We start from the raw sequence: 15,502 nt of genomic DNA, 5'->3' as shown, positions 1-15,502 counted from the left end.
CCAAAGGCTTGTTACTCCCTGAGCTCCGCACAGGGCACCAGCATTAAAGGGAATTGTGGAGGGGATCTACAGGGGCTATAGTGTTCACGTCTCAGAGATTCAGCCTCAGACAAAAAAATTACCCTCTCTGCTTGCTTGCACATATTTATTTTGTGCTTATGGCTTTGCGAGCAGGGAACTTCTGGTGTAAATCACTTGCATGACCTTTTCTGTTTGATGACTTTACAGCTGGCTGCCCACACCTCAAATGTAATTTCATTTATGCCATTCATCATCAACACCTGCTGGAGAGACTGGCAGCTTCTATCATTAACATTATTGGTGCTGCTGTCACCCGGAGTTGTGGCAGTGGCTGGGCAGAAGATGGGCACGCACGCACGCTCCAAAGATATTACTGCAAAGCACAGCCCCGGGCGGTGCAGGACACGAATGAGGACCTTGGGCATTATCGGTTAGACCTGCGATAGTATTGAATAAAATACTTCTTTTGTTCTTTCCTTCTCATCATTCAGCCATGCCAGAATGAGCAGCAGAAGTCACTGAGATCCTGCTGAGCGTGGCAGAGTGGAAATCCTGTTTTTCCAATTCTTTTTTCTGCCCTACAGGATCTTCTTCCACGTGGCCACCCACTGCACAGCCCTCGAAGGCCGCCAGCCGAGCACCACGCTCTGCTCTCCCAACTCCTTCTCAGTTATAACTTCTTGCGTTTCCAGGGACACGGCCCCAGAAACCCCCCTGCAGCAAGAAAACCACCCAGGGCAAGAACTGGCTGCATTATTTCTCCTCTGGACATCCCCTTGCTCAACAGCACCCTTCTCTAACGCAGCTCATCTGAGGTATTCTAACAATGCTATTAAAATTATGAAGAACTTCATATTAAATTCAACCTGTTTTAAAAACAATGTCACTGGTCTTTACAGCAGCCTTCAACAGGAAATTCTGTGGGCTAATCAGGCATGTGCTTTCTTTATTTCAATCCCTTCTCAGCTATGCTTAATTATACTTAATTATTATAATCATGGTCTCTGCCTTCCTACCTACAACCCACTTGCCCAGGAAAACAATTCTCTTCAATATCCCTCCGCTCCGGTTGTAAAGCCAAATATCCCAATTTCCGAGCTAGCGGGAGGAATGCAAGTCCTTACATGGCTCCGCTCCGCAGGAAGAGGCTGGGGCTGACTCTCTGTCATCTTTAGAAACCTCCTCTCAGCAGTTAAGAATGGGCAGACTTAATTCAGGCAACTATTTCATCCCCGCAGACAAAGCAAACAAGCTGAAGCACACTTAAGGGATGGTTCATTTAAACCCCCGTCGCAAGAGGCGAGGGAAAAGCTGCAGAGTGCTGGTGCCGATGACCCCATCTCCCTGCAATTCCGCGCTGGAGCCGAGCGCCAGGTCCCAAACCCTCCTTCAACTCCTTATAAGTTCAGACTTCACAGATGCCTTGGGGCACAGATGTCTGCCGCCGCTGGCTGCAACTGCATCGGGTACATCCCTGCACACTCGTTAGGTCTGTGTAAACAGCGGGGAGAGACAGAGGTGGTACCACAGAAAAGCATTTAGTGTACGTCATACGTGCTTTGTTCAAAAAAAATGCATTCACGTGAAGAGAAGGAAACAGTCTCAGAGGAAAAGGACTTTTCTGAGCATCTGTGCATGTGGCTGTCCTAAAAAGCCCTCGTAAAGCCCGTTAGGCTAATCTGACAAGAGGAAAGAAAACAAACTCAACGCTGTCTACCATTCATTCATCGCCTGTGCAGCAAAGTTTATAAAAAGGATTAGATGAATCATACGAAGACTAGCACTAGCTTGCCAGCTGCTTCTTAAAGAAAACCTAGTTCTGGGCAAAATACACCTCTTTGGTGCACACAGCCTTGAGCCACACTCTGATCCACGCCCGTAAGAACAGTGTGTGTGTAAGAACTGGAAACAAGGCTCAGAGACACTCCCCGTACAGACTGACCCGTTCCAGCAGAGAATTTCCCTTGATTCCACCCGTTCCAGCAGACAATTCACCCGAGGGCCACCTAAAGCTCCTGCCAGGCAGCTCCTCGGCGGCAGCGCGAGCAGGAGGTGCAGCCCAGCACAGCCCAGTTGAGCAGGCTCCTTATCACTGGACAATTTATACCATTGCTGTCACTAGAAGATACGTCCGGTCAGGCAATTTTGAGGCCCTTTGGAATGGCTCTAGGAAGTCCTTGGCTCTTATTTTCAGAAAAATCAGGTCCTTTGGAAACATATCAAGCAGAAGACCCAAATCTGAAGCTCCAAAACAGCTAACCACCACTGAAAAATCTTGGCTTACAAGTATAAATTACATAGGCAGCTTCAAAAGAGCCCTCGGCCTGTGTCTTTAAAATGTCAGTAGGCAAAAATTACACTGGACAAATTTGTGCCAAGCAACAACTCGCTCACTAGACTGATGCAGCTGCTTTTTAAAGCACTTTGTGCTAAATGAAACTGCTCTGTGGAGCAGCATTGCCCTCATACTATGCAAAGGTTGAAAAGTTAAACCCAGTGAATCAAAAGGAATATTGCTAAATGCAAGTAAATCTTTTCTTCTTCTGCCTGTCAAAATGACTCAAGAATCTCCTGATTAATTTTTCCTTCAAGAAACCCCATTAATTAATGAATGATAATAATTAATAATGGATGGAATATACCACAAAAGCAACAGCGGGCCAGACTCCAGGCTTCTGCCTCACAATCTGACTTTTTGTGCAGAGATGCAGATTTTTTTATTGACATCCCTCAGCATAATTTAGACAGGCAGAATTATGTGAATACAGCTTCAGGATCGGATTCCTCAGCTGGCATTACACAGTGCTGCTCCTTACAGCACCCTGTGCAGCTTCAAACAGCGGAATTTGTGACACAATACCTTATCATATTACATCAACAAGTATTACAGCACGGCAAGGTAAGCTTATTTTTTTAAAATGAGCTGCTGTGCCTGAGAAAACGCCACTCGGTCATACAAAACCCTCGTACAGAGCCTGTCCCTTGAAAATCAGTAACCATGGCAGACTGCGCAGGCGCCGTGCCTGCCGGCTGCGTAGCTACACGTATGTACATACATACACTATAAAGCAAGACATTCAAAGAACACTTCAGTGTCTGCATGTACATACTCTCTTACGTTTTTCAGACTGCAAACTTTTTTTAATCAAATACTGCCATTCACCCACGTTAAAACAAGCAAGTTAAAAATTCACTTGGTGTTGTCTGCAAACTTTCTGCAATGTAACATGCATCGTTTAATCATATAGGTCATAGCTAGAGACCATTTTATTGCAGCATGATTTCATCTTCAAACTATTCCAATATCCACTTGTGTACAGTAGGTTACCCATTTATAGGTTTCTAATAAAAGCAAATCTTCCTTAAGTGGCTATTACTGGATTTCTCTTTTCAGCCTAGGGATAAGCAGGATTCTGGGCTTTAAAAAGATCTCTAGTGGGCTGAATAAGAAAGTGACAACTGAAGAATGTCATGGCAAAACTTCGATATGTTCTAATTACAGCACTGTTAATGAGAAGAACATATGTCAGATCAGAACATTCATCACATGTAGCATAGACACACTGAAATCATCTATTCACACAGAGTCTGAAAATTTTCTACTCACATCTAGTTAGATGCCACAGAAGGTAGTGCCTGGCAATACAAAGTAAGTTACACCATCTGGAAATAATTAATACTTTTTTTTTTTTTTTTTTAATCAAGGACTTTTAGGAATTTGCACAGTCTGTTGCTAAAGAAAATTAGGTATTTATTTTTTTAAAAAAATGAACCGAAATACAGCTTTAGGAAATATCTGTTCAATACATTTAGATACATAGTTTGAGACTGACTTATTTCCAAAGTGTTCCTTCACAGAGTTATATTCACATGCACTTTAAATGTCTTCTGCATTCTCCACCATATTACACCTCATCACAATATTTATAATAAAAAGGCTAACCTGTAAATTCTGTAGACATTGACATTTAGTATGAACATCTGCAATGTATAAGAAACCCTGAATAGTAATTTGATTGCACCGAGACAGATGTAGGCTGGTAAAATAATAAGGCACAGTACTATGTATAGGGAACATGGGTTATTCTTTTAGCGACACAGACTTACTGACCTAGTTAGCCTGTCTGCAAGAACTGTATTTGGATTAAAGTCACTGCACCCTCTGAGCACAGGGACAACGTTCACCTATCCAAGACTGCTCTGATGACCCAAGGTTTTTACACGTTGCAGTGGGAATTAAAAAACTGTAAGATATCTGTGGAGTTCTAGAAAACGTAAGGGCTCTTTTATGGGAAGTATGAAGTGTATACATGTCCCCAAACCCTTATCAAATTAATAAAAAATAAATAAATCAATCAAGTGATATCTGTGATAAGCACTAGGTACAAAAACATGATGTCTGATTTTCAAAACTTCCAGGTACCCACAACACCAAGTGCTCAACACATGCAAAACCTACAGGTTTTTTCATTAAAGAAAAGTCTGTCGGTGCAGTTTGTTTTGAATCCCAGCTGGGTACCACAGAGAAGTACCGCAGATCTTTCCATATTATTTTGGCTCTCCACTTCCACAACAGCATTAAACTTTGGCAGGCAGGGGATTTGTATCAATCATTTCAGCAGAGATCTCTGGGTGCAGCATCAGCCTTTTGCTTGTATGGCGAGGATTAGTAAGACATTGCTGAGATCATCATGTGTGTGTTTCACAGCCAAACCAGCTATTAGTATTAAACAAGGAAAAAAAAGAAGAGCTGTAGTCTGCAGTGAATATCCCATTAAAAAGGACCCTAGGTTTATTTCAGAGGTAGTTTTAAAGAGGATGACCATTGCTAAGAACCTCTACTGATAAATTGCTGCTTAAAAAGTTTTCAACTGCGTGAAGGTCCGAACAGGTCACAACGATGGTGAGCGACACACTCACTCTTCCACAAAAGTCACCTTAAAGCTTTTCAGTTAGTCTGTTGTGAATTCTTAGGTCACCGGACAACTAGAGCTCCTATTCAAGCTGGATGGGAAGGATAAAGAACTCTAGTGAAGATTGTGTGGTACGCAGGTGATCTCTAGAATCGGGTCAGTGTTGTGAAACAAGCTTCACATCCAGCAGTTGGCGTTAGTAAGACTGAACCTGCAAAGAACAAAACGCAGCCTGGGTGTGTGTCTGTCTGCGGTACCACGTCCCGCAGGGAAGAATACTTCACTGTCCCACCGAGTTCAAATCAAAACAAGTTTCTTCCTGAAACTTGGTCAGGCAGATAATATTTGGACCCCAGTGCAGAAGCAATGTGTATCTGTCAGATGTGATGCGCACGCCTTGTCATTTGTTTATATAAAAACATTGCTAAACCAAACAGCTAAAAATGCAGACAATAAACAGAGCATGTTATTTACAATACAGAGACTAACAGTGCAGTAAAACAGAGGGAAGCTGTAAGGAACGTTTTAAAGCAAGTTTAGGTGACTTTTATAAACACAATGTCTGTTTTGCTGTAAACTCAAGTAATTGCATTTGTTTTGTTCTAACTTCCTAGAAGACCATGATTGAAGTTCCAGCGGAACCCTACTAGTGCTAGCAGATTAACAAACCTGCGAAACAGAGTTACCACAAAAATAAAAGCCGTTCTGAAAACCTGTTTAGACAAGTTCAGTTTTAGACTACTTTTAACCATTCTAACCAGTATCACGATGAATGAAAAGGATGGCCTTCTGGCGATTTCAGACCTCGCTAGAATTTAACTTTCCAAAAAACAAAGTGTGAATTTGAGGTTCAACTGTATCTCAGCAATGACAGGCACCGTGACTGTGACTTTACAAACGACACTGTCCAACACAGGCCATGGGCCAACCCTCCACGCGTGGCTGTGGACAATTCCTACACTGAGTCACAGGGAACTCAACAGGTCAAGTGCTTGCAGGGACGATTCCTCACCGCTCTCCCAGATCCAAGATTCACGAGCTCACCTGGAGGGCTCTCCCAGTTTGGGAATACTGTGTCACACTATTCACTGAAAGCAAATATTTCATAGAGAAAATGGGGCTCAGTAATTGGAAACAAGACCAAAATACTCTCAGCTGTATTCCCTGGGTTATGAATAAGTCCTTTTCAATATAGCAAAAATTTGCTGAGGCTGCTTCCTTTTCCTTCTCACCGACTGTGGCCACATAGAAAAGAGACACAAATTAGCAAGACAGTTAACTATGTACTTGATTTTAAAATATAGTCGTCCCGAGTAAGAAAGATCCAGTCTTAAACATACACAACTCATAACGGGCAGGCACGCTGTGCAATCAGGTCATGCTGAACGCATTTTCTAGATATAAAGCAACGTTCTTGCCAGCTAATGACTTTATCTGCTGTTCTACAGCACCAGACTTAAGTGACATTACTGTGTGTACACCAGAAGTTACCTCACAGTAACTAGTTCCCAGAAGTCACAGGAGAATGATTATTTTACATTTGGCATTTTATAGATGAAAATGGTTTAGAACCAAGATACTGCTCTATGCTCCTAAGAGACCTGTTCGTACAGTCCTAGCACACCAACAGTCTACTGTCTTCTGCCAGGCTCCAGACACTACCATCACTTGACAGTCTCTCTATAAAGTGCTTTTCTATGCATCTTTCCTAACAAGCTATTGCTTCCAAAAGGTTCCTTTCTCCTCACTCACCAGGTATATTTTGTAAGAAAATGCATAAAGGGCAGAGAAGGAAGAATGTTTCTGGCTTCTGGAATGGTGCCACATCTATTAGAAATTCTACCAAAATTGATGGTGTCTTCCGCCACTTCCCCCCAAAATCCACTTTCTCGATTCTCCATTTAAATAAAACTCCACTCAGCCAAGCCAAATAAAAAAAATACCAGTCATGCATCATTATGAAATGAACCATGAACATACCATATACACTGGTATTACCTGTAGACGCACAGATAAAGGTTAGACTGTTATTTTAATATTATTATTAGGCTTATTGAATTTACACTTGTAAAACAAAAGAACTCAGAAAAGCTATGTACATGAGGACCTCAGTTTAAACAGTCCTGGAAAGTTTGGAGCTTTAGCTCTGTCTTTTTGCCTTTTTATGCAGGCCTCCACCCAGCGTTTTACCAGTGCTGTAATTAAACAGAGCAGAGAAGAAAATACAGCCCCATCTTCTCAGAGGGAGGGTCTCCTACTGAACATGTGGTCACCTTATCTTAAAAATCACCCTGATAATTCTTTGTATACTGAGAGTCTCCTTAACATTAAAAACCTGCCACAGAGAAGCTCATTAAATATAAAACCTTCTGTTCATAAAAGCTCTAAAGTGTATTTAAAATTCTGTTCAGGCACCTGGCAAGAGATCAGATGGTTTTATAAATGGACTCGGGCCATGCGGCTGCAACAAGTAACAACCCGAACAAGTTGTGCTGTTGTCATTACAGGTCACACCACCTTTTCATGTTCTTGGAAGATAAAGGAAGAGGAAACACAAGGTCATATATTTAAAGAATGAGAAAATGTAGTCATTTCTCTCTCAAAGACCTGAAAGAATTTGATTAGAAATAAATCTTCTCATAACACATTTTGATTTGGATCCACCAGTTCTTGCACCTTATCAATCTTTCCTGATATTTCAGAGTTATGCTTAGATTTCAGAGCACATTTCCAATTAAGTGTGCCCCCTGACATTTTCTAGTAACAGTCCTGGGCCTTAAAAACTCTTTCTTGTCTGACAGGGGTGGCATGTTTGCTTTTTATTAAAAGAGGTCCATGTAATTCAAAGGAATGCACTCTACACAAAAAGAAAATTTTTAAGTGACCAGAATTTAAACATGTATATCAAACAGTTCTTTAAGTTCAACATTTTGTTTTGGAAACAACACAGGAAAACAAACACACACACCTGGCAGAAGGGATGATTTAAATCTGAGCTTCAAGGAAACATACAAATGATTCATTAGCCCTGAATAAACTGGCCCACACTCGTCATGGACCAGTCCTGATCTTGAATTCCCCTACCAGCTTTCCATAGACTTTTAAGGGAAATAGCAAGTGGACAGAAGTTAGTAGTTTTATTTAGTTAGATCCTGTGTTTCATGGCATTTCTATGCCCCTTTGGAAAAAAAATATTCAGATGATAAAATTTCAACACCAAATTCCTTTGGTGTCTACATCCCATGGTACTTTTTAAAAATCTCAGTCAGGATTGATATGGGAAAAGCAGCAGAGAAATAAAATTCTTCAAACATAAGTTAGCAATTTGCAAGTAAGTTCCTAATGCATTACATTAACACATTTGTGCTTTTGACAATAGATGTAAAAACTCTGCCCAGAATAAAAAGAGTTCAGTTGAAGATTAACTGAAAACATGTATTTTAAATCAATTTCCTTTGCTATCTTAAGCAAAGGAATCTGTTAAACCATCCTGATAAGAAACAGTTTGATTTCTAAAACAACATTATTAAATAGCATGTCTGCCAAACTGTACTCAACAGCTGAGCTGACCTACCCAGTAATGTAATATGCACCACACTGTGAGTGAAACAATTGGATAAACGTTAGCCCTTTAAATGTGTACATTTTGACTGAACTTTTTATATTCAAGATTTAGCCTCTAATAAAAAGTAAATCCATTAAAAACCTCTGCATTTAACTTCCTTACACATTATTAACAAACAATTAAAATACAAGGTACGTGTTCTGGAAATACGCAATTCTCTATTAGCTGACCAGTTTGGGTAGCACAGTACATAGAGGTATAGTGCCATTGGAGTCGGATGTTAAATTAGCCCTCAGCTTGTTCGCTACTCCAACTACAGGAGGCAACTTGGAACCAATTCCTGTGAAAGAACTCGTATAGCTAGAAATCCGTTTATTGCAGGTTTTATCAGTGCTGGGTGGTTTGGGCGTTCGTTTACAAATCCAAGGGTGCCTTAAGGCCTGACTTGGAGTCATGCGTGTGGCAGGATCCCAGCTGAGACACTCTTTTAAGAATTCTATAAACAAGGGGTCATCGCAGCCTTTCAGTGCCGTCACCCAGTCTTTGTTCCCTGGAGCACCTCGTGCTTTACCCCGGCGCGATCGACTCCCGTTAAGGGTCACTCTTCCATCTGCATGTGTAGTTACAGTGCAGTAGCGAGGATGACCCTTAGAGTTGATGAAGTTCTTGGCTCGCTTGGACTGATCCAAAAGCTTCTGAGGTGGCATTCCAAGGAGTTCCATCATACAAGCCAGCTGGTCTCCCTCGTCCTCTCCAGGAAAAAGAGGGTATCCAGTCAATAGCTCCACCAGAATACAGCCAAAACTCCACATGTCTATGGGCATCCCATAGCGACTTCCCAGAATTACCTCTGGTGCCCGATAAAATCGAGACTGAATGTACGTGTAGACTCTTTGGTGCTCAAAACAGCTGGACCCAAAATCTATAACCTTGATTCCACTCCTCCCTTGCTGTTTTAGGAGGATATTTTCTGGCTTCAGGTCACAGTGTATGATTTTGTTTCTATAAAGGGCATCCAAACACTGCAGTATGGAGTGAGCAAACTTGCGTACCAGTTGGATACTGAAGCCCTGAAACTTATTTCTTTTTATCAGCTCATACAAGTTCATACTCAGGAGTTCAAAAGTCATACAGATGTGGTTCCGAAAGGTGAAGCTTTCCAGCATGTGAATAACGTTCATACTGCCCGTTTTATCCTGCTTCTTCAGATGCTCCAGAATCCGGATTTCTTCTGCTGCTTGGCGGTGGAACCTCTTTTCATTGCGAACCATCTTTAAGGCTAAGTGTTGGTGGAGTTTGTGATCGTAGACTTTAGCAACTTGTCCAAAACTGCCCTTGCCAATGATTTTGAGTACTTCATACCGGTAAGCAAGATGGTCATGGGGCACGTGAATGTAGCTGCCTTGGTCATCATCATAACCTCCATTGTTGGGACCACCAATTACTCCTTGTCTCTTTTTTGCAGCTGGACCCACAAAGTAAATTTCAGAAAAATTAAATATCTCTTGCTGCTCATAAGCAGATAGCTGATGTTTGTACTGTTTGACAGCTTGCTCTGGAGCTTGAGAAATGGCTTTATGTGCTTTTGAGGAACTACCACCACTTTTAGAAGTACTTATGCTCTCTATACTTTTATCTTTTGTCAGGGAAGGAAGAGATCTGTCCAAACCAGTAATTCCTGCAGACTGAAGAGTGCTACTCCTTCTGTTGCCAGAGTCCTCAAATAATTGCTCCACTTTGACCTGACTTCCACTCAGAGGGTGATCCTTCATTGCGAGTTTGTTGCTAGAAACCTACAGACGGGGGCAAAAGAAAAAAACAAACAAACAAACAACAAATTTACTTTTTTCTTTTAAATCACAGACCAAGAATAAAATCAATTACATGTAAAACAAAACCAGTAACATCCACAGGTTTTGCATTTCTATTAGGAACAAATACAAAATTCTGGACCTAAAGTAACTCAAGTTAGAAGCATAGTTATAGAAGGGTACACAAAGAGAATGCAACTTACTGAAACAAGCACTTGCACAAACGTAGTGTACTTTTAAGTCCATAAAGGGTAAACCCCAGACAGCCAAACACTCAAACAAGGACACAATACCTATCTCTACTAGTATGCACGTAGTCAGCAAACAGCCGGGGAACAGCTATGTTTAGCTTTAAACGTGGGTGCAGCGAACGCAACCAGCGACAGATGCAGCTTGCACCTGTCTGAAACGTGCACCAGATCATGGATGTGCAGAGAAGTGTCAGGAATACTGCAGACAAGTGTGCCAGAGGAGGACAAAGAAACGACAGCAGGTGACATGAGGCTGGTGTAACCAGGCTGAACGGAAAAGGATGGCAGAGCAAGACAAGATACAATACTTAAAAAAAAAAAAATAAAGAAGTTTTTTCTTTGAAGGAGAAAATACCATTATATCCACAGCTTCCTCTGAAATCATGATAGCTGCACAACTATCTTAAGATAGATTTGGAAGCTTTGAATAATCAAGAATATCTCTTACTCCAACTTAGTTGACAGTAGTTTCTAACCACTGACTCTTACTGCCATATGTTAAAATATTTACATCTGAAATGAATGCATAGAAGGTGAGAAAGGCACTGTGAAATTTTTCAGGGTTGTCATTTTTACAGTTTAGTAAATGCTGAGCTCCCTGGAGTTCAGTTCCTTACTAGGACAGCAGTTAGTCCCCTGTTCTCATTGACGCTCCATGCTGATAGACAGCAGAGAGGTGTTGTCTTACCCTGGGCAACACTGAAGAAGCCATGACTAGAGTAGCAACATCTGTTTTCCATTTTGTCCTTTAATTTAAAAATAAAGATTTGAGACACATGCCAAACCGAATCCCTGAAAACCAAAATAACTACACAGGAATCAAACAAAAAATATAAATAAACCTGCAGATCCACAGCAATAAAACCAAATTCCTTTTCAGTTACATACAATCCAACATCTCAGCACAGTCAGTAAATAAGGGAAGTGAATGTTCTCGCCAAAAACAACTACACACGTCTCTCAAGAGTCTGTTTGTTGGTGCTGCCTTGAAATGTTAGCTCGTGCTCACAAGCCCCCAAAAACTGGGCACTTCCTGCAGAAGTCAGTCCTTATCAATGGTGACTAAGGGCTATCGGATACATCCTACTAAGTTCCACTACTCTGCATCCTATCAACCCAAAAATACAGCATACTGTAAGAGACACGCCTTTCCAGAAAGTCTTAAACACAAAAACAAAGCCCAACCCCGGTAACTTAGAATAAACGCCTTTTTCTCGGAGTCTGGCTGAACTGCCGAGATAAGAATGACATATTTTCAGAGCTGGCTAAAAGACTATTCAGTCCAGCAGACTCAGACAGTAAGTTTACAAATAAACAGAGAACATAAGCACAGAACAAGGTTCACACTTGTTTGTTTTCTGAGGTTTTCCAGGGGGAGCAGGAGAGAGAGGGAAAACTGAAACAAGACAAGCCTGTCCTAGACTAAAAGTCTTATTTTCACCTCTGCAATCAAAACGTGACATTCTTCCTACTTGGGTTTCAATTGTTTGCACAACAGAAGTAGCTTTTTATCACTGCAATTCAGAATAGACACAACTGCAGCTTTGGAGCCAGCCACCCTGCCGCAAGAATATCGCCCTGGCAGTTTGTATTAGCAGGGCTCCCCGCCTTCTCTAGCTGGGTGACTGAATTACACACCAAGACTTCAAAACGTGCTACTGTACGGCAGAAATGACACTTACCACATAAACTTCCCCCAAGTATTTGATTTCCAAAAAATGGCGTTAACAGTCTGACTGTCATCAATTGTAGCAACACAATAAAGCGTGAACGCCTTTCAAACACTGCTAAATCTAAATATTCTCTATTCAGGAGCAACAGCAAGCCTGCTAATACTGTTGTTTGCAGCAAACATTTTGTACCTTTGAATCCCTAAATAAACAAGGAATTAATTACTCCATTTATCCTGAAACTATTTATTAATGAAGAAGGCATGGCTTTGGATCTCAAACCCAACTCAACAGCCATTCAGTAGCAAGGACTAAGTTTTCATTCTTAGAGAACTACCAAAATCATTTGCCACATGACGATGAGACACAAATTTAGATCAGTCTTGAACTCAGAAGAGCTAGCCTTAAAGTCAGATGACTTCTGGGTAACATCAGCTTTCTTTTATGAATCAGAGGCTGTACAGGTTTTGTTTTATTGATGAAGTGCTACCAGCAGCCAAGAAATTAGGCTGACAACACAAGTGGCACCCTGTTGAAGATTTTCACATACTTACAGAACTTCATTTTAATTGAGAAGGAAATGGTTAACCCAGTTTCTACACCACTGGTTTGAAAAAGTGCATCAGTTATGAACACTGAATTAAACAAACTGAATTAAACCCATGTATTCTCAAAACAGAGATATTTATGTTCTCATATAGCTAAGATGAAAAAAATGGACAGCTGCAGACATGAGAACTCTTCAATTCTCACATAACATTACATCGTAATACAAAAATCTTTCAAGAAAGAAACCAAATATCACTTAATTCCAGATACTTCCCCATTAAAATTGAGCATCATGATTTTCATCCTTGCATGTTTCATCTCAGTTCCTGCTTGCAAGATACCACTAAAGTATTTTTTGATGTGTCATCATGGCAAAAGTAGGCATTTTATAATCTTTATTCTGGCCCTAAGAAGTTAACAGTCCTGATGGACAAAATACTGATGAAGAATAAAGATATACCAGTGAAACAAAATATTCATAGAGCTATATTTGTGTTTAACTGGATAGGTCCATTCTATTGATTTCTGTTCAGTTGTGAACAACTGAAGTTACAGTATGAATTAAACACTGCCATTTAAAAGTGCCCATCTCCTTGCAAAAAAAAAGAAAAAACCAACCCACTACTCTTCAAACTCTACTACTCCACAAATCTCTAAATTTCTGCTCTCCCTCAATATTACCCGAAAGACAAAACACAGACTCATGCTACTGAGTTTGCTCAGTGAACAGCACAGACCAAATTAATTACTAATATCTGTTACAATAAATTCCCACAAGGTGATGATTTTCAAATGCATCTTACTCCATGAAATGTATATTTTCACTTTTTAGAGAGTGGGTTTTTTTAAGCTCAAGCTCCTTCACTTCTGCCAAAATTCAGTAAGAGCCAAAACACATTTAAAAACCATATAAAGGTCAGATCCCTGTACAGCTAAACATGACCACCCTTGCTCAGTCGAATCACTTTAAGGAAAGATCTCGCAACTCCACATGTGCTGAGGAAACACAGCACTTACAAAGACATGTTAACACCTTTGGTCCATGAAGAGCTATTTTGCTAGCAAACGAAGTGGCAGATAATGCCAAAGTTTTCAGAGGAGAAAGATACTTTTATGAGATGTTTGGCAGCCATGCAAACCCACACCGCTCCTTCTGCTGTTTATAAGTACTTATCTCTTGGAATTTTCATGAGGGAAACTAAAATGGAAACATGCAAGAGGTAAAGCAAAGCCTGTGTGGATTTACATACTTATCACCATACAAGGTGACATGGCTGAACACTTCAGCCTTTTGTAAAATAACTTTCTTGATTAAAACATGAGCTAAGCATAGTAAAATAGTATTTCTGAGGCTGTCTAGCAAGTTCTACATTGAACACAATACCACATCATTTTTATGCTTAGTAAAAGCAGTAATGTTAATAAGCTACTACAAAGCTGCAACATCCCACTTCTCAAATTTATTCTTTATAAGTAGGTATCCAACTCCTTCATAGCTCTCACTGCCACACAACACAATGTGAAGATCCAGATGACTTTAAAATACTCACATTAGATCTTCCAAGGGAAGGAAGTCCTGAGGGGCTGTGTTCTTCACTTGTAGACTCTTGGTATCTAATCTGATCGATCCTCATGTAGGAGTCATATAATCCATCTCCAAACCTGGCTGGAAATGTCCCATAGACAAACCAGTAAGTCACAACAATTCACATTGACACAGACAGAGACAAACGCTGAAATGTATCTCACTTGGCACACTTTAGTCTGTAAGATCATCAGTTCTTGTTCATTTTTTAAATGATCTTCAGAATTCAACTACATTGCAATATCACAACAGAGTGCAAAGCTTTTGGGAAATCTTAATTTGTGATGCTTTTAATTTAGAGCTTTTCTTTTTTTTTTTTTTCAATCAACTTTTGCACTGCAAATATATCCTTTAGAAACACTGACCAACATACTCCCCATTTTCCCTTCAGTAGGATAATCGCGAACTAGCCTCGCTGAGAGCAACAGAAAACGAGAATACATTTAAATACTTGATAGGACTATCCTTTAAAGTAGGTTATCCTGTAAAAATGATATGTGGGAATTACAGTTAGGAGATTTGCTGCAAGGAGAGGGCGGCGGGGCGGGGGGGAGGTCGTGTCGGTTTGCCCCGTAACTGTTGGCAAATGCTACTGAAAAACTTAAAATCGCGACGCTGAACGCCACGGACGCCGCACCGGGGCTGGGCAGTTTTGCAAAGGGAAGAAGCCCCGGGGTGGGGGGGAGCGGGGCGAGGCGAGGCGGCCCCCCCCCCCCGGGGCCTGCACCCCGCGCTCGCCCGCGGGCCCTCCCCGAGGCCGCGGCCCCGCTCCCCACGGGACCCCCGCGGCTCATCCCGGGGAGGGCCCGTCGACCACCGCCTCCTCCCGCTTCCAACCCCCCCCCCCCCGCCACCGCCTCACCTGCACCGAGCGGCCCCTCCGCCTTCCTGCCCAGCAGCATCGTTCCGGGGGGGGGCGGCCCCCATCCCCCGCCGGGCCCCGCTCCGCCGGCCAGCGCTGCCGCGGCGGGCGGGGAGGCTCCGCTGCGCCCGCCCGTTGCCACGGGAACGTTCCGTGTTCCCCCCCCCGCCGCCGCCGCCGCGCAACCCGCCGCCGGGCGGCGCCTGCGCAGTAGCGGCGCGGGGGAGGCGGGAGGAGCGGCGCGGGGAGCGGAGCCCCGCCGCCCTTACTCTCCC

General features: G+C 42.0%; 1 protein-coding gene across 2 annotated transcripts; it reads right to left on the bottom strand.

The window, feature by feature from the left end:
• Positions 1–3,270: 3,270 nt before the first annotated feature.
• On the bottom strand, positions 3,271–15,463 carry DYRK3 (dual specificity tyrosine phosphorylation regulated kinase 3). 2 transcript variants are annotated; one of them, XM_042800100.1, is made up of 3 exons: positions 15,228–15,463; positions 14,331–14,446; positions 3,271–10,292 (listed from the first exon to the last, which is right to left on the bottom strand). In XM_042800100.1, exons 1-3 carry the CDS (start codon positions 15,265–15,267, stop codon positions 8,721–8,723), a joined length of 1,728 nt encoding a protein of 575 aa, XP_042656034.1. In that variant the 5' UTR covers positions 15,268–15,463; the 3' UTR covers positions 3,271–8,720. The 2 variants fall into 2 exon arrangements, with proteins under 2 accessions (XP_042656034.1, XP_042656035.1); XM_042800101.1 differs by having other exon boundaries at positions 14,331–14,442.
• Between the last annotated feature and the right edge of the window lie 39 nt (positions 15,464–15,502).

The sequence above is a fragment of the Tyto alba genome, unplaced genomic scaffold, assembly GCF_018691265.1.
Source record: "Tyto alba isolate M040663 unplaced genomic scaffold, T.alba_DEE_v4.0 Super-Scaffold_30, whole genome shotgun sequence".
Taxonomy (NCBI): domain Eukaryota; kingdom Metazoa; phylum Chordata; class Aves; order Strigiformes; family Tytonidae; genus Tyto; species Tyto alba.
This window is presented reverse-complemented; position numbering and strand designations above follow the sequence as displayed.